The sequence below is a fragment of the Pseudoliparis swirei genome, chromosome 4 (assembly GCF_029220125.1).
Source record: "Pseudoliparis swirei isolate HS2019 ecotype Mariana Trench chromosome 4, NWPU_hadal_v1, whole genome shotgun sequence".
NCBI classification, from domain to species: Eukaryota; Metazoa; Chordata; class Actinopteri; order Perciformes; family Liparidae; genus Pseudoliparis; species Pseudoliparis swirei.
Genome location: NC_079391.1, coordinates 28597026 through 28616887, shown reverse-complemented (window position 1 = coordinate 28616887; position 19862 = coordinate 28597026). Strand labels below are relative to the sequence as shown.

At 41.3% G+C, this 19862-nt stretch overlaps 2 protein-coding genes across 4 annotated transcripts in view; one reads left to right on the top strand and one right to left on the bottom strand.

Annotated features, from left to right (window-relative positions):
• coro2ba (coronin, actin binding protein, 2Ba) overlaps positions 1-2234 on the top strand; it is a 46657-nt gene extending 44423 nt beyond the window's left edge. For all 3 annotated transcript variants that reach the window (XM_056413730.1, XM_056413729.1, XM_056413731.1), the window contains 2 exons: positions 83-222; positions 963-2234. In XM_056413730.1, the coding sequence (XP_056269705.1) occupies positions 83-222; positions 963-1097 (275 nt within the window). In that variant the 3' untranslated portion in view covers positions 1098-2234. The remainder of the gene's footprint in view (positions 1-82; positions 223-962) is intronic.
• Positions 2235-4512: 2278 nt separating this feature from the next.
• anp32a (acidic (leucine-rich) nuclear phosphoprotein 32 family, member A) lies at positions 4513-10892 on the bottom strand. Its single transcript, XM_056413741.1, has 7 exons — positions 10046-10892; positions 6744-6893; positions 6537-6659; positions 6237-6435; positions 6071-6165; positions 5920-5992; positions 4513-5471 (listed from the first exon to the last, which is right to left on the bottom strand). Exons 1-7 carry the CDS (start codon positions 10097-10099, stop codon positions 5401-5403), a joined length of 765 nt encoding a protein of 254 aa, XP_056269716.1. The 5' UTR covers positions 10100-10892; the 3' UTR covers positions 4513-5400.
• Between the last annotated feature and the right edge of the window lie 8970 nt (positions 10893-19862).

Below are 19862 nucleotides of genomic sequence, written 5' to 3'. Positions count from 1 at the left end.
AAAACATCTGCCATTTGAGGTGTCAGTGTTTTTTTTAGAAAAGGTGGATTTTCACATGTTTTTGCTCACTTTTTGCAAACAGACCCAGTCTTAATATCCCTGAAGGAGGGGTACCAGCGACCGAACCAGTTAGTGTTCAAGGCCCCAGTGAAGGAAAAGAAGAGCATGGTGGTGAACGGGATCGACCTGCTGGAGAACGTCCCCCCCAGGACAGAGAACGAGGTGTGTGAGCAGCCAACGTCACCGTCATGACTGCCCTGTTGTTCCTCTATAATCTGTTAGAGAGTGTAGAGAGCACAGGTGCTAGGGAGGAGGCGGAGCATTACAACTAACGGTGAACATAGAAACAAACTGAACCATATGTGTGTGTGTGCGTGTGTGTGTGTGTGCAACGGCCACTGGCTAAATGTTTGATTGAATGAATACACTTGTCCAGGCTGCGAGTGTATCAGACGTGCTTTCACTCACACGTCTGATACGCTTTCATTGTAATCCAGGCCGATATCGACACTCGCTCTGTGCAGGCATGAAGCAGTTTGGTGCAGCAGTATGCAAGATTAGCTGTGGACAGACACAGAGATACACACACACACACACACACACACAAACGATATCAAAATCGCCTGGCGCTGACAACGGTAGCAATAGCGGCTGTGATATTGCTCGCATTGATTGCGCCGCTTATTAACGAGCGCGGTCCATGCTCTAGACATTATGTCTTGTTTCTTGTTTTCACCTATTGACCCAACCAAGAGGAGCTTGTACAGCTCCCGTAGATCCAAATCCAATAAGCAAAAAAGACAAATGAGGAGCGCGTGAGCTGCACTGGAAGGGGTCGATTGATTGGGTCGACGTGGTCGATTGAATGGGTGAAGAAGAGACTGTACATTCTCCAAATGTCCCGTATTCACGTCGAAGAGTATTTGTTCACGTGCACGAGTTCTTGTTTTCCCTCTGCGCAGCTCCTGCGGATGTTCTTCCGGCAGCAGGATGAACTGCGGCGGCTAAAGGAGGAGCTGTCCACCAAGGACGTGCGAATACGCCAGCTGGAGCTGGAGCTCAACAACCTGAAGAACGTTAGCCCCAACAACGTCTGACCTCTCTCAGCCTCCTGGACTGGCAAAGCTGCTTTCCTTTGCCCCTCCCCCCCTCAATTCTGACCTCCGACAAGCTTCTGAGCCCTCCTATGCCTCTTTTTTGAGATATCAAAACTTCATCCCTGCTGCTCTGCATAGTGGAAACAATAATATGATAAGTGTTGGATCATGTTTTAACTGGTGCAGTTACTGGAATAGTGTAATAATGACAAGTATGATGAGTAATGGAGACACGGCAACGTTCATGGATCGAACATGAAATCGATGGCATGAAAGATTTAAAATCCATTTGGGTAATATTACTCTTGATGGAGCACACTCACACGTGTTCTGATCAGTTATTGCATAGATTCTGCCAGAGGTTGTCTCACTGTGCCTACCCCATCATTCACGTGGGAATACCTTGAGCCCTCCTCTCCTCCTGTAAAGACCAAACCATCATCTAATCCTCTTCATTTTTTATTTTATTTTTTTATAAAAAGGCCGTCACTGGCTCCTGTGTTCCTTCCACAAGGCCTTAGAACCTGCCGCAGCGAGCGGCAAACGCCGCTTCAAAAACGGCCGACGTGTGAAATACTTTTGCACCTGATAGACGAGACGAGCTTTTTGCAGATATGGATCATGTTTATTAATACAGAGCTGCTTATGCCGCAGCTCCTTCTCTCACCTACAGATGCTGCTGGTTGTAATTGGACTTCGCAACACTGGCATAGCTACCCGGGGGCAGCCTTTCCTCCGAAGGAGAATGGATAGTATATTCATTTTAAGTCTTTTATTCTATATTTAAATAATAGGAAAGCAGCTTGGGAGACACTGATCCACTTATGTAACTAGAATAAAGTCTCAAGGGAAGCTACGCCAGCTGTTATTGGATTTTAGGGCTCATTTTGAGGATTGGGGCGTAATGTACATTTACTTCTATTTATTCGTCGCATTTTACCTTTTTAGCTAATAACATGTACATTTGTTAATCCCATTGTTTTTTTGTATGATGCGGCTGCCCAAGTATTGATTGTGATGCTTGATCGATTTTTGCTGAATGTTTCCGATTGAAATGGTGCAAGAGTTGTGTGCAACTGTACCGTTGATGGTATTAGTTCATTTGACTCAGAGAATACAAATATAATCTTGCCTTTTCCTAACAGTGCAGAAAACTGGAATAATAACCATCCTTTTACATTTAAAACCAAGTATGTCACTCTGAGTGAGATGTGTTTAACTGTAGATGTGTGATGTTGATCTAGAGCCTCCAGGTCATCTGCCTCTCCTCCTCCACTGGTACCAACACACTGCAGTGTGCACTGGGTTTTACTATGCAGTTGTTTTTCTCCCCTTAGTCTGAAATGTATGAGAATGGTGGTTTCAAGTAGTTAAAGAAAAGAAAAAGCCATGTATTTTTAATCCAATTCAGCCGCGTTTTACCGATTCTGCTCTCGATGGACTAAGAAAAAGAAAAGATGAATCTGCTGCATGAAGAGAGAAGGGGATTTTAGAGCAAGTCAAAAGTTGATGTGGGGACAAAAAGAATCAGTGAAGAAACAAACATATGAACTCTTTAAATTTCGACTCGAACTAACCGACAACAATAATGGTAAATGCGTATGTTTCTTGCAGGAAGAGTTAAAGGAGACTGTGGAAGTAGCCAGTGGGAAGCAGATCTACCAGAGAAGGATCAGCTCCAGTAGACAGATGGTTAGAGTTGTGTCATGTAGGTGCACCGAGGAATAAAAACCAAGCGGTTAGTCTTTGGGAAGGTAGGACACAGGACACTCAAATCCTCTTTGTACAGTGGTTTTGTGGTTTGGCTTAGACCAGTGGTCACCAACCTTTTTGAGGCCAAGATCCCTGACCTCCGCCTTCATGACCGGCAAGATCTACCTTTGAGGCGTTGAGAGAAAACGACTGTCCAGACTGACTTACAACTTTTTATTTGGCCTAATTGTCATTTTGGTCCAGCGTTCAAATTGATGTGACCAGGAACACAGAATTTAAGTGTAATATAACAAGTAAGATATTTGTTAACCGCACACAATATGAACAAGAAAACACATTTCAATGAGCAGCTGGATGAACTACCAATATAAATGTTGTATTTACATTACAACACGACACTGACAACATGATCAGTCAGTGCAACTCATGTAAGTTCAGCTCTCATCACAATGCCATCAAGCCATGTGACTCCAGTCAGTGTGATGGATGTGACTGAACTCTGTCTGTGAGCTTGTAGTTAGTTCATAAGCACAGACAGACAGTCTGGGGCAGTATGTGAGCTGTCTGTCAGTAATCCAGCTCCTGGTCTTTGATTTGTTGATTTTCTCAACTTCACTGATGAGTTTTTCGGGGCAAAATTGGTATTCATGAAAGTTTTCTCATCTGGGATTGGTTCTGAACTCAGACCCTTGGTGAATACGTTCACATCAGTTCTACAGACATCCTCAGATTTAAATAATTTTCATAATAATAAATATGAGAATCACCATTTGTGACTCCTGCATCTGTCACTTTTCAAATAATAGAATAAATGCAATTGCAATCACTTTCAAGTAAACCAGATTGCTCTATCAGACAAGAAAAAAAAGCTCAATGTTGAGCTTTTGTTTTGAAGGACAACAGCAGAAAAGCCGAACTCACGGAAGACCTGGCAAGTCGCCAAGAATCTCGGCTGTCGCGCATGCGCAGGCGTAACCTGTTAATGCCGTAACGTAAACATGTACACGAAGGTACAGGCATTTCAACATTTATTTATTGATGACTTAGTTTTATGTCGGTGTACTTTGAGCTTGTGTAATATGTGAAGTTATCAATTAAGGTCTTTCTGCATTTCCCCTGCGCCTCACCTGTAGTGGTACGTTCTGCTCTTTCGGGGCGTACAGCTGACAACACGGCTGTGTAAGCGAACCCGTTTTCAGGCGTTCATGAATCAGGCGGAGATGTTTTCTGACCTCAATCTTCCAGTCAGAAAGAAAACATTTCAGAAGACACCTCAGAAAATGTTCGAAAACAAGGAACAATGTCTTTCTGGATTTATTTTCATTTTATTTTGGAGATCGACAGGGAATGTCTCCGAGATCGACGGGTTGGCGACCACTGGCTTAGACAGTAGTAGCATGGCACTTCCTGCCAATTTGCTTCTTAATTTATAAGAAGCACATAAAACCCCTCTTGCTTTTGATCAATTTGGCCTTTGATAGAACTTGGTATTGTATGGTAAAAGTACCATCTCTCACTAATCTGAAAAAGCATCCTAGATCACTTTTCTGTCACCGTTAATACCAGATGACTGAGTCTCCACTTTAAAACAAAACAGATTCAATGCACACAAGTTGCAGTTGTAACCTCCATTAATAAATCTAGTACTTATCTACATGTGTCACAGAAAGGAACATGGCGAGAGAAAAGAAAAAGCAAGGAGTTCTGATGTTGAACAACTTTCTTTATGGAAAGATTATGCATACAAAGTTATGTTCAAATTCCAAGAAATTTCACACTGCGTATTTTAGATAAAGCAGCATACATAATTAATATTCTTATTACAATTTGTAGTTTCACCTCAGTTGTCTGTTCAATGTCTGCCGTCATCAAAGAGAATACAAAAAAATAGATTTGGTCATTATTTACAAGAACACGTAATTTCCGAACTATCAAAGCTGAGGGTTTGAGGAGGAGGAGGAAGAGTAGGAGCTTTGACAAGGGCAGACATTTGCTATGATTTAAAAATATGCCCTGTAAGGGGTCACACTGTGCATGTTCAGACAGAAGTTTCACACCAGGACAGCAGAAAGTATTGGCATACTGGCGACACTACAAATGCATAACTTACACTTAAAACAAAAATACAATGCAAAAATAAGTTTACGGAGAGGAGAGGACAGCCATACATGAACTCCAGTAGTTGACTTTAAAATGTATTATACATGCACTCTTTTTTTTGTCATTTCATATTTATTTTTTTCTTTTCAAGGGGGCTCTTTTAAAATACATAAGCCATCAGAAACTGGTCTTACACAAACGGTGAGAAAAGGAAAAAAAACATTGTCTTAAAAAGGTTTATCTTGATATTATAAAATTGGTGTCCACAAAGCAGTTCAAAGTGGACAGAAAAGACGAACATGGGAGCATCAAAAAGGTACATACGTTTAACTTATTTCCCCAGACAACCCCGTCTACCTGACTGGCCAATAATATAAAACCACTCCTACTGCAATATGAAACGGGGGAGTAAAATACATGGGGTTGTTGGGGAGTGACGGGGAGTTACACATTTAGAACAGGTCACAACTTAGCAGCTTCCAGAGGACTCTCAATCGTCTTCATCCTCCTCCCCTTCTTCATCCAGCTCCCGTTTCCTCTTCTGACCTTGCTCTTCTACAGCTGGGAAATAACAGATTAAAAACAGTGTTATATTTCTTTTTTTTTAAGACACAAATGCCAGAAGCAAATAAAAGTTTGCGGTTTAACTTCTCGTTCAGGTTCTCGCAGCACAAAGACAGCGATGCTCGCGCAAACTACGCACTTTTTCACATTACAAGTTAAATGGACATTTCTTTGTGATGGACAATAAAGGTTTTCTGAATCCGCCGAGTGAGACCAAATTAATGCATCTTTAAAATCTTTCTATTCTCTAATCTCTACATTCAAATGCAATACGCAGAGAAAACAAGTTAATCGCCTATTTTTTGGGGGCCTCAATTCACACAATATGTTTTGTTTACCAAACAACTGTATACCAGTGCATTAAGTACATATTTAATGTCATGTACACTGAACATGGAATTGGAGAATGTTTCCGAGTCCAAATTCCAGCCACCATTTTACTCACCTTCATCATCATCCTCCTCATCATCGTCGTCGTCGTCAACCTCCTTGTCATTCAGATCTTCCTCCTCTTCCTCCTTTGAAAAAGATAAAACAAAGTTAGTATCATTATTTCAGACTGAACATTTTAGAGTGCAAATCTCATTTGTTCTCACCTCTCCACTGAGTTCTTCTTCTACTTCATTCTCCTCTTCGTCATCCTCTCTCTCCCCGTCTCCTGGTGCTGCATCTTCATCGTCCTCCTCGTCATCTACATATTGTTGAAACCAGTCGGTCGTTTAAAAAGTAGGCGCTCGGAGGAACACAAAGCCTCAAACTCACCGTCTTCGTCTTCCTCGTCGTCATCCAATCCCTCTGCGTAGATCTCGGCGTCGGAGTCCGGCGCCTCTTTGTCGTCTTTGTCGTAGCCGTCCAGGTAGGTGAGCTGGGGGAGGAGGTTGAAGACGTTGTCTCTGTACTCGTTCAGGTTCGTCACCTCACAGTTGAACAGATCTAGACTTTTCAGAATCGCCAATTCTTTCTGTCAAAAGAAGAAAATGAAGATTAATGAATAATAACGGCCAATATATTTATACTGTGTGCCGCCCCTCACCCCGCAAAGTACTGTTGGGTCCCACTTACCAATGGTTCTATTGTGCTGAGGTCTTTAATCTTGTTGCCACTGAGGTTGAGATGTGTGAGTTTGGGGCATTTCGCTGCCAGAACTTCGAGCCCCCCTGAGATCCTGTTATCGCTGAGTTCAAGCTGTTGGTCAATCAAACAGTCAAAATATGCAAAACCATAAAGCTGCAAGTCAGACGGGTTTTTGGGTGTGTGCAGAACACCCACCTTTTTTAGTATATTTAGCTTGGGCAGGTTGGCCACTGTCGTGAGTCCGACATTGATTGTGCTGAGGAACTCCAGCTCCTCAAACTCGTCCGTGAGACCCTCGATCTTTCCATCATTTGAGCGGCAGTTGTCTAGAACAAGTTCTTTGACCTGCAGGACAAACAAATGCATCCGCTCAGCATTTGTGTTGCATTTCAAAAACACAGCTGCACCAATACAGAGTGCAAAGAAATACGACACGTGTTCACTTTGACGTCTGGATAGAAATTTAACGTAAAGTTTAAGCCGTTTAAGGTTCAAACTCTTTTGATAGTTTGGTTTTATTGCATTTGGATGTCATGAGGCTCTTATTCCTTCTGAAGCGGAATGTTACTTTCCTTGTAAGTCGCTTTGGACGATAACGACTGAAATAAATATACTGTAGAAAATGTGAAGTAGTATTTGGCATTTTAACCCTTGTGTTGCCTTAGGGTCATTTTGACCCGAATCAATATTACACCCTCCCCCCGCCTTTGGGTCATTTTGACCCGATTCAATGTTTCACCCTCCTGTTACCTTTATATTTACTAACATATTTTACCCTTTGGGTTCAATTTGATGCCAGCAATTAAAACCTCCAGAAAATTATTAGAATTAATATTGTTTTCCAAGTTTAAGTGTGAGGCACTTTATGTTTGTTTGTTGACTACCGAAAGAACACCGACATTAAACATTGAATGGGGTCAAATTAATCCTAAGGCGGGGGGAGGGTGTAATATTGATTCGGGTCAAAATGACCCTAAGGCAACACAAGGGTTAAATTGATTGCGTTTCAGTTTTCGGGAAGCACATTTAGTGACTAGACCTCTTAATTAAAAAAGTAGTTCATTTAAGAAAAAAGTAATCACAGGAGGATCTACAACCATTCAACCATAAACCCTCATCTTCAGTCACAGTGGTGTATTGCCAGTAGTACACAGTACATTAAGTACTTATACACTTCACTTAAGTATTACCATGTTTTGTCATTTTAAACTTCTAGTCCACTCAGAGGGAGATATGATCCAACTCTTCAGCAGGAATTAAAGTTGTTAGTATAGTATACATTATACTACAACATTCTGATCAGTGAATATTAATTGTATTGATTATAGTTAAAGTAAATTTAGCTGATAATACTTGAACTTTTAAATCAGGATTTGAAGTACAATTGTAAAAGGTCATTTCTAGTACTGAAGTAAAATATCTATATTTCTACTCGTGGTTGAAAGTAATTAAGCAGGCAACATTTACCCAGGTACTGTACTTAAGTAAAATGTTGAGGTGCTTGTACATTACTCAAGTTATTTATTCATGACCACACAACCAACATTGTTTGAATTTGCGTTTGTTCAAATTAGCCCTACCGTTACCAGCTGCAACATCAAAGTATTGCACACATTAATAAATATAGTCCAGTCATATTAGAAAATTGCTTTTCCTGCATAATACTGGTACATTCAAGTAGATTTCAATTCCGTTTTTAAAGCAAGATAGAAAAGAGTGTTCCTAAACTGTGGAGAGTCTACTTGGACATCAGTAAAACGATAAGACTACTCCCCCAACGACTCATAGAGTACTGGTGAATTCATAAAACTAGACCGCACTTTAAATAAAGGTTGAGCAGCCTGCTGTTAAACAGGTGAACAGTTCTTCCATCAACACAGCCTGATAGACCCTCGCATACTACAGTCGGCTTTATACCCATACATGAAATTTGACTGGGCGCATTGATATTTAATTAGACGGATAAGTGGTCACAGGTGTGTGTGCTGTTATAGGATACATGACTGAACCAACCGGCGCAGAGAACCGGAACCAGAGTAAAAAACAACAACAGTGCATTAATAATCCATCGAAAACATTTAATTATCTAGTTAATAGGATGCATTGCATACGTCCATTACCTAAATATATATATGCATTATTATTATTATTTTCAACAGACACCGCTCGACAGTGTGTAGGTGTTTTTAAAGGTAGGTGAACCCGTCGTAAGGAGATGTGCGCGACTGGTTCGGAGGGATTAGTCGAAACGAGTCGGAGGCAGAAACAGACCTACGAGTCGTGCACAGGGTCATTTGTGAGTAGGAGGGGCAGCCGAGGCAGATTAGCTCGCTGCCAGGCAAACGTTACATTGTTGCTCGCGCTAAACAGTTGCCGAGTGGATTGAAGGCGCGTGTAGACTTCTGTTAATAAGAAGGTATGATGATGGTGGTGGTGATGGCTCGGTCGTCGTTGCCTGTCGAATGAAGCGGGATATTCCGGTGTAGTTTCGGATTGCCTTTGTTTCGCGGTAAAATGGCGGCTTCTTGTCCTACTTATGGAAAACTAAAGCAACAACGCGGCTATGACGGTTTGTTTTCATTATGGCTGCCATTATTCCGTCGTCGGGGGAAGAAAAATATAAAACACACACTGCTAAATATTATAACAAAAGTCGACGGAACGTTAAATACCCAGCAGTTAAATAAACGACGCGAGCGTGTTGTGCGCGTCTTCGTCCGGCCTTGGTGGCCGAGAAAGGACCACGCTGACGCCGCTCTTTCTGTCGGCCATCTGTGCGCATCGTGGGTCCGGTTGGAGTCCCTGCGGTGAGGCTGCGGGCTCACGGGAGAGAGCTGCTCGACGTGTCAATGCACTTCCTGCAGAAATAAAAACCCACTCCACACCGGACCGGTCGAGCCCCCAATTTATGTGGGTTTGTTGGGTGGGGGGAGGAGGGAGGACGCAGTTGTAAGGCGACGAAATTCGAGGCTATGATATGTATGCATCGTTGATAATGCCTTGACTTTGAGTGTCCGCGTCCTTAAGATGTTTCAAAGTGAACGCCAAAGCGTGCACATCAAACGGCGAGTACGTTACACGAACACGGCATGGATGATTCGCGCGCGCGAGCCTCCTTTCCGTTGTAAACCCTTAAAACGGAAGGGGGGCTCGTGCGTGACTGAAAAGTTAGAAATGTGGCTCCTCGTGCCGCTTTTCGTTGTTTATGCCGCTGGCATGAAAAGCGCTGTGGTACATTTCTTCAACTGTACATGAAAGACAAAAGTTCAACCCGCGTTCCTGCAAGCAGCAGCCGACCATAAACATGTTCGCTAAAGCAACAATGTGACCCGATGTTTGCATCATCTTATTCTTTTTTTGTACTTGCAAAGAAACTTTGCATCTCCCCTCTACCACACACATACACACACAAACGGAACCACCGCCAAGACATCACACGAACCATTCTCCATTAGCTGAGAATGAAACATCACCCGCGAAACGTGCAGCCAACTTACGTCTGACGGAGTGCGGTTCCGCAACTCCAGGTGAATCCTTTTCTTCATGTCCATCCTCGGTCGGCGCAGCCCTCGAGGTGCGATACACACTTTTAAATAATTACTGCAAAAGCAACTACCACCTCCAGAACAGACTGCTGTTGTTCATTCAAACTTGATCCGCTCGGTGGGCGGGAGCACGGCTCGGGATCGTCGTCACCGCCGACCAATGGCACGCGCGGAATCGAGAGGGAACGGATTTACAGACACGCGGGCCAATGGAGACGCCCGTATCCAACTGGGTGGGGTTTTGTTATCCAAGTTTGGTTGTTTGATAACTTAAGTTTACACGGCTGATGTGACTCTTTGATGATTTACATTGAATACATGCCACATGTCTGTGTATAATAATCACTATTAAACATCCACCACACGGAGGCCTGGTTTTAAAGCTGGTAATTATGCAGATTATTTATTTATTCAACATTTACTAGTATATTCTGTCTGAATAAATTACACACAATTTCCCCATATGTCCCCATCATCACACAATAAACAATCGCATATCAAATCACACAAATGGCGCACGGACATGCAAATTAATAAAAATATAATTGTACAAATAAATGTTCCAAACTGAAACATGACACTACAAAAATTCACCTTTTTCCGTTTACTTGTTTTCTAGAAAAGTGTTGATAACTGCCAGGGTACTTAACATTATAGTATGGAACCAACATTAATTATACTTGTAATATTGTTTGAGCAACAATTTCATCTACTCAGATCAATTTGATTTCGTGCTGATTTACTTTTAAAATAAAGTAAAACTTATTTCCACAATGGTTCTGGCTCCCCAAATTCTTGATAACAACAACAACAGCTGGACAGCTGCTTCATTACAGACTTAAATGGAAAATTTAATTATTCACACTATTACATATACGCCTATACAAGTTGATGATTAAACTTCTCTGTCCCATAATGAAAATCCCCTATCAGAACATTACACCGAACATAAAAGTATTATTTATTTGTCATACACTGGATGGGTCACCACCAAAACAATATATTCACATACATACCTGCAAACTTGTCACCTTTCGGTGAAATTCACCGTTTTGAACTCAAAATAGGTCATCCACGTGAATCGTTGAGATCCGAAGAGTTTTTTTGGGGGGGGGGGGGTCACCTGGCCCGCTGCCGTTGAGATTGCAGTGAGACGCGGAGAAAAGTGTGAAGTGGTGCTCTTCGCAATAAAACATCTTTGATGGGACGTGTCGCGTCTCGGCCAATCAGCGTTCAGATGTCGACAGCGTTTGGGGGTTCAGGTTAGCTTGAATGTTAGCCGCTACACCGTGCAGCTGTCACGCTGCACGGTGCAGCGATGCTAACAAAGTACCCGTACGTTAAACACGATGTGATTTACCATATTTTTAGTATCGATACTTCATTAAGAGAGCGATCAGAGCGCACGCGCTGCTCCGTGTCGAGCTGTCTGCGCACACTGCGCTGCGCAGCTCACAGCGAGAGAAGTGGCGCAGCTTTAGAGACTTCGGCTTAAAAAATAAAAAGATGCCAGAAGTGAAATGTTTCAGTCTGTAAAGTTCTGTAACTACAGCTGCTCATCCTGATGAACTGTGTATCATCTGGTCAGAGACTAACGGCCTCATAGTGTATAATCAATGCTATGATGGAACCATGTAGTTTCATTCATATCTGGCTGTATTAATACGAATATTACTGACATTTGTTAAGTGTTGAAAAAGTTGGTAAAAAGTGAACCATACAGATGTTTTATTTATTACTATTATAGATACATATACCAGTCTCGTATTTATGGTACCATATTGTTTTTATTGTATTGAATTCTGGTATCGGGTATCATGATATTTATGGCAGGTATGTAATATGTATAGAAGTTATAATATGAGTATCGTGACAAACAGGTAGAGACAGAACAGATTCAGGGAAAAGTCCATGAGGACTGTTCAGGCAAAAAAAAAGGAAGTTGGTTCATGAATGACTAACCATATTATATATAATGACAATGTATATTTGTTATTACTATCATTATAGGGCTGAGTCAGAGCGGAGGACCTTTTGTTCTTAAACTGTTTATTATCATTATTTAGATTTGTGGTCAGAACAATAAAATGACTGTAGTTGTGGTTCTAAAAGCTTTGAGGCTTCAAACAACGTGGATGTGGTGTGGTGACAACAAACAAAAAAATCACCTGCACCCCCCCCCCCCCCCCCCCCGTTGTCACCTTTTTCACCCCTCATGAGTTTGCAGGTATGCACATACAAATCAAATAAAGTCAGTATCTATTCAAATGAAGCGCAATAACAATAAAACCATAGTTCCTATCATAAATGATTTAACAAATATATGTAATACAAAGAGTGTCTCAAGTTTCTATATGCTATACAATTCAACACTCCGTAAATTAACTTTGTAATCATTCATTTGGACCTCCAGTGTCTCGCCACAGAAGCACTTTGTCGGCGTCCCTCTTCTCAGAGCGCAGGCGGAGTTCCTCCACAAGGGGGCAGCAGAGTCACCAGTCATAGTGGCCATCGCTGCTGTGTTTAAATTTCCATTTTTCACATGAACTCTGACACAAATGTACAAATATAAAATACAAATAAAGGTTGATGAGCAGTGTATCTCGCCACAGTGCTAACACACAACCCAGTAGCTGGTCTCGTGAAGCTTTAGGCGGCGCCGAAGCAAATCCAAAAAAAACTAAATGTGAAGAGAAAAGGATGAAATAGCCTGAATGAAGCATTTGTCTGCCAGATAGAAAGACGTGCAAATGAATATCCAAAGGGAGGAGTGTCCATGTAACTTTATTAGCGTGACAAATAACACGCGTGCTCATGATGAGGAACATTTGAGGAACTGCCAATAACGGCGTTATTGCTGCCTGCGTCTCCCTCGCCGGCCTCCGAGGTAATGTGCCAGACAGCCGCCTCTCTGCCTCCGCTTCACACAGCAGCCTTTCTACACATTAACTCCCCGCTTTACTCCATTAGTGTCAAACAAGCCACATTACAAAGCGCGGCACACTCGCGTCACGTTTAATGAGGCTAACTTTGCCATGTATTATTAATCTGGTGAAAAAATTGTTGATTTAGAAGACAATGAATGCAAAAGTAGCTGCTTAATGTGGCTTTGTCTGCTCCACCAAGATAATACACATATGTGTTAAGATGGCGAGCTATCACAATGAACACACACACACACACACATTCAACATTAATAATTCAAGCTGTTTTTACCTTTTAGAATCCAGTTTCCACGTTGTTTGTATTACCTGTAAATAGCATGAACGTGTCACATCAATTGTGCATCAGCTCTTCATTTAAGCTGTGTGGGACAAAATACTGTGTTTTTCTTGTGCATCATTTTAAACAAGCTCATTTGGTGGGTTTGCAAACTCTTTAAGAATTTAATAAATACAAAACATCTCTGGGTTTGGACTAAGTTTTGGCTGCACAAGCGTGAGTTTATACCGGAGGATCGGGATGAAGAAGTTACGGGGCCCGACCACCAGAGGGCGACTCCGCCATGAAGAGTTCAGTCTTGAAGGCTCCCATTGAGAATCGACGTGCCTGTCGAACATCCTGAATCTCATGAATAACTATTCAAACTATATGTGATCATATTTAATGAGACAGACAGTGCAGAGGCATCATTTATTTTTAGCTTTATACACACCCAGAAACAAATGTTGATGGAGAAACACGAAGATTAATGGCCGCTCAGATATACACATTCAATTCAGTTTCAATTCAATTCAGTTTATTTGTATAGCCCAATTTCACAAATTACAAATTTGTCTCGGAGTGCTTTACAATCTGTACACATAGACATCCCTGCCCCAAAAACCTCGCATCGGACCAGGAAAAACTCCCAAATAACCCTTCAGGGGGGAAAAAAAGGGAAGAAACCTTCAGGAGAGCAACAGAGGAGGATCCCTCTCCAGGATGGACAGAACAATAGATGTAATGTGTACAGAAGGACAGATTTAGAGTTAAAATACAGTCAATGAATATGACAGAGTGTATGAATAGTTCATAGGCATATTCCACGATGGAGACCTCCACGATCCATCAGGCAGATGGCGGTGGGGAGGAGGAGTGGGCGGAGTCTCAACAGGACAGTGGCGTAGTCAGGAGCAGGAATTCCACGACCCAGACCTCGATGATCCATCAGCAGATAGGATCTATGCCGTCTCATAGGGTCCGATGACCCCATGAGACGTGAAGTCAAAAGGACTCCGGGGAGAAAGCAGAGTTAGTAACGTGTGAGAGATGAAAGTTAATCCCTAAGGAGAGAAAAGAGGAGATAGGTGCTCAGTGCATCCTAAAACGTCCCCCGGCAGCTATAAGCCTATAGCAGCATATCAAGGGGCTGGACCAGGTGAACCTGATTCAGCCCTAACTATAAGCTCTGTCAAAGAGGAAAGTCTTAAATCGACTGAAATGAGGTGACTGTGTCTGCCTCCCAGACCGAAATTGGAAGCTGGTTCCATAAAAGAGGAGCTTGATAACTGAAGGCTCTGGCTCCCATTCTACTTTTTAAGACTCTAGGAACTACAAGTAGTCCCGCATTTAGTGAGCGTAGCTCTCTAGTGGGGCAATATGGTACTACAAGCTCCTTAAGATATGATGGAGCATCACCAATCAAGGCTTTGTACGTTAAGAGAAGAATTTTAAAAGTGATTCTTGATTTTATGGGAGCCAGTGCAGAGCAGCTAGTGCAGGAGTGATGTGATCTCTTTTCTTAGTTTTAGTGAGAACACGAGCTGCAGCATTCTGGATCAACTGGAGGGACCTAAGAGACTTATTAGAGCAGCCTGATAATAAGGAGTTGCAGTAATCCAGTCTCGAAGTAACGAACGCGTGAACCAATTTTTCTGCATCTTTTTGAGACAAGAGATGTGTATCCATAATCCAGACTGCTCACCTCATCATGCTTGTCTGGAATCATGTCAGGACACTTATTAGGAAGGTCTGGCTTAGTCAGAATACTGGAACACTAACTGCTTCTTTAGATGTATTACTCCATGGACATATGACATACTGGTGATAATCGGATTGCTTTATTTGTAATATTAGTTGACTCACCACTACCACTGGGGTCTTAATGTGGCAGAAAGTGCATCTGTGAAGTTATTTCTATATGGTTTAATATGCCTCGAGCTGTTCATCCTTCTTCTTTTAGATTTTTTGCAAAAATATGTGTCTCATCCCAAATCCCAAATAATCCCAAATGTATTTAACTCACAAGTCGAAGGCCGCTGGAGGAAAAGTAGCGTCTGTGTTTTGCAGTCTTCGTGCAGACATGAAAGGACCTCTGATGTTTTATGCAGGGCGTTCTCTGTGGGAGATTTTCGCCTGTCATTCTTTGAATTCAGATCTTCATCCACCAAAACAACTTGTTCAGGATGTCATCTTAAAGATTTGTATTTTCAGGAAATGCCGACATGGACATTTTTCTTCTTGGATCTTTTGAGGCAAATTCTATTGAAGCATTGGCCTCTTGTTTTTAAATGGGACAAAGCTGCTCTCTGATTTGTGATGCTGCCCACTGGAACAATAAGATTCACTGTATTGAGAATAGGTAAGTGACTTCGAAGGATAATTACATTAAGGATAAAGGTCGATGTTTGATACTGTAGTGTTGAGATCATGCATGTGTCTCCTGGGTGGATGGTTGTTGACTTTTAAGTGTTGGTTCATCAACAGGGGAAAAAAACAGAGGAGCAAAAACAGATGTTATGAACACAGATTTAGGTTAAAACAACTTGATAAATATCAACTCAGGATAGAAACAGAACTGGCAACAGTCTGTGTACATTTATGAATTATATATTCACATACAGGAGTGTGTGTGTGTGTGTATGAAGTGAATATAAGTGTACATGTATGTGACAACTGATTCCATTCAAAAGTCATTCAGCTTTTTCATTTTCATGCTGAAAGCTTTCAATGTTGTTCATGATTTTGATTCAGGTTACATAATCAGAAGCCGTCACAGACCTGAGACCTCCAGCCAGGTATGCTTCAACCAAAATAATAGAAAAAGAAGCATCAGCTACAGCACAAAGACATGCAATATGAGGGTCTTTAGAATGTAAAACTAATAATCCTGAAAAGATTATGGATGTGTGCGCTGCATATACCTTTTTTATTGTTTTCACCATGCCGGTGGTACTCTCCAGCAGGTGTTTGTTTGCTTCCTTAGTCATCGTGTACAGAGTTTGATTGACATCTCCTTCCTGCAGCACACTTTCTATTCATATTGGTATAAAGTTATGTAATTCTACAACAGCTTTCGCAAACTCATTTCTGACATGTCACAACATGAAAAAACACAGGTTTAAATCATCAAATAAATTATGGCACATGTTTGTGTATGTGCCTGGTGCTGTGATGAATGTATCTCTTCAGTGATGTCTGTAATTGTCTCTGAAATATAAGGGCCTTTGTGTATCAGACTGTTTGTTTGTTTGTTTGTTTGTTTGTTTTTCATTTCATCTGCTGTACTCTGGTAAAAGCTTGCAAAAGAGGCGTTGCTCTCAAAGTGTCCGCCTGATTAAATATAGGTGATGCTAACAACAGAGGCATCGTTAATGTAACTAGTAACACCTATGCATGAGTCTTTAAACGCTGGTCCTATAGTTAAAGATTAAAACGTTTTCTTCAACCTGTCAATCAATTTCAAAACCCCAATGTCGAGTTTTAACAAATGCTTTTGAGTCAATCTTCAGTCCCTGTTAATCTACTACGCTTGTATTATACAGGTGGAAATTATTTTTCTTTACACAAAAATACAATAAGGGCAACATGTGTAAATTGTGGCAGAAATAAAGAAAACATGCTTGTTTGAATAGGACTTGTGAGAGAGTGAATGTACCACAAGAGGGTGATCTTTGTTCAAAAGATATGGGATGAGCGGCTTTTGGAAATATCAGAAATAGATAATATAATTGACGTGTTTACCGCTGTGGACTAGAATCTGCTGACAAAAAGCAACATTGGAAAACACTAAAGCATCCAATAATTCCAAGCCATTGTTCTTTATCATAGATGATCACGCCATCACGTCTTTATGTAATCAAGGATCTAACATGGCAGGTTTAAGGTGAACACATTGTTTTTATGGCGCGCTCATGGCAGGGAGGACTCGCTGCTGCAGAAAAAAACGAGCTCTTCCGCTTTTACTCCACATGGCAGCACTTTATGCCCGCGGTATAAGTGCTCACACGCAGGAAGATTTTGCATTAAATCTTTCTCCCAATGTTACTTAGTTGTCAGCTCCAATGAACTCATCTCCCACCAGCAGGTACCTGAACATAAACAGAAAAAAATAAAAAAAATAGTGAAGAGACGTGGATAGAGTGACAGGTTTTCTTCTGTTGCTTGGAGCAATTTGGCAGTTTTCGTGAGCAGCAACCAGGTTTTTCGATGCAGAATTCGAGCAGGTGTTCTCATATTTTGTGTAGAATTAAAACAGCAGCTGCAAGGCAGACTCATACTATATGAAGCACAATAAATAGTTCAGTGCATGTTTGCAGCTTCAAACATCAAACCAGAGTTTCTGTGGCTTTTCATTTCAACACATAAGAAAATAATGTACGTTTTCTTAACATAAGAGAAGACTAGTTTCAACTCTTGCGCTATGACGCTGAACACAGAATCATGTATGTTACACCTTTAATCTTTTAAACAACAATGCACCTCATAATACATGTAACTCCCCTTTAGCCTGCTGTTGGGGACAATTGATCATTTTGTTAATTGCCCATTGAGATAACAATCAATAATGGAATTGCTAAAAGATCAATATGGCCATAACCTGCAGAGCTGCAACAACAAATTGAAATGAGTGCATGTCGCATGTTTAAACACGCAAATGGTAAAGAAAAGAAAAATGCCAACCCTTTTGTCAAAGGCAGAAAAAGGTTCTCTCTTTTTCTCCAATTGTCTGCATCTGAAAGTCTGAATGTGGTGCACTTTTTCTTATGAATATGAAGAAACATTTAATATGAATAATTTCTGTCAATATTTTAAATAATCTCACAAAAATCAAGTAACAAAATCCATTTATTTGAATTAAGTGTACATCAGGAATGCACATTTATAAAAATAAAAATAAAAGTGGGTTTAACAACATCGTATTCATTAAGTAAGACAGGCGAACATTGTTGATGCAGCTTTTTATTTGTATTTTAGTTTTTTCAAATTAAGTCAGGGCTCTATATCTTTTAAGAATTCACAGGGTCAAAGGTCAACACCTCAAATCAATTATTTAGAACAGAACAACCATCATGACACTAACAACTAATATCTGATAAATTCTTTATAACCTCTTTCCCTACTTCAGGACTGTGGCACATGCAAAATGAATGCATCTTTGTTACTTGGATGATCTCCAGAGCAACACAAGGAAGCGTGTCTAGCGAGCAGAGCTTATTTTGATTGTAAATAGCAGTAAAGCTTTCTTTATGTCCTTGTTCCATCCAGGTGGGCCAAGGTCCTGGTATTGTGAATGATGGCTAAATAGAATGGGACTATAATTAATGTCATCATTTACATCAAATCGTTTGGTGTTAACCCAGCTATGACATGTCAAAATGCTGTGAAAAGGGGCCTATTAACTAAACCCAAAAAATCATGTTTACACGTTAACACAGGTAATACAATCAAGGGAGAATGAAGGTCATTTTCTCATAGACTTCTATACCATGAGACTTCTTGCCATATTAAACGACTTCATTTTACCTGCTTTACTTAGGACACTCCCCTAACCTGGTTAACGATATTAGTGGATACCATCTTTTACATTTGTGAGATCACTGAGGACAAAAATGAGTATTTTGAAGCAAGCTGTCGTGTCCGCTGGTGCTCGATGACCACTGGTCAGTGCCTGTTGGCCTGGCTGACGTGCGCGACTCCTCCAGCTGTGGTTTGCGGAGGTGTGTAAAGTAATCTCAGTCGTGTGAGTAATGCATCGACGTTTCTTGTCTTCTCTAAGCGGGCCTCGGACGAGGTGATTGCCGTCCTTCTCCTTCAGGATGGATCATGTTCAGCCATCCCGGGAGTGCGCCAGTTTGTGGTGTGAGGCTTGTTGAGCGCATGTGGTGCCTTTCTTTAACTCGATAAAGAATATTTGACTTCTGTTAGCTTCTAGTGCCTTCTCGCAAAATGAAACCGCTCCCCTGCATGTGCCGGAAAACAACGGCGAGCGTCAGCGTCAACCGGCATTCATTATTCATATTAATTGATTCTGGCAGTTTGAAAACAATACCGTGTAATGCGACACCCTTCCAGGACAGGATGACGATAAGCACACACTAATCTCCCCCGGCATGCATAGTGAGCAGGCTGCTTCCTGCTCACGCGACTCTCGCATCAACCTGTGAAGAACTCAGGTTTTATTCTCCACGCTGAAGTGCGATTTGTGTTATTAGAGCCTCACTGTGTTTGTCTTCCAGTGGGAAATTGTTCATATAGCCTGAGGATTTTCAGTGTGGTGTTTCACATATTCATCCAGCTGCTTTTTCTTTTCACATCTCAAGCAGTCATGCTATTTGCAGAATGTCTCGTGCCACATGTGGAACATTTTACCGCGACCCATATCCCCAAATGCTGATTATTCTTGTGGCACACGGAATTTCTCTTGAGTTTCTTTTTCCGTGAATCATTGAAAAAGAAATGGCAAAGATGAACTGTGCCTGTGTTTGTTTTCCCCAACATCCTTTTATCTAATCACAAGGCTAATGTTAAGCTCACAAGAAGACAAACGCGATCGTACATGCTCACA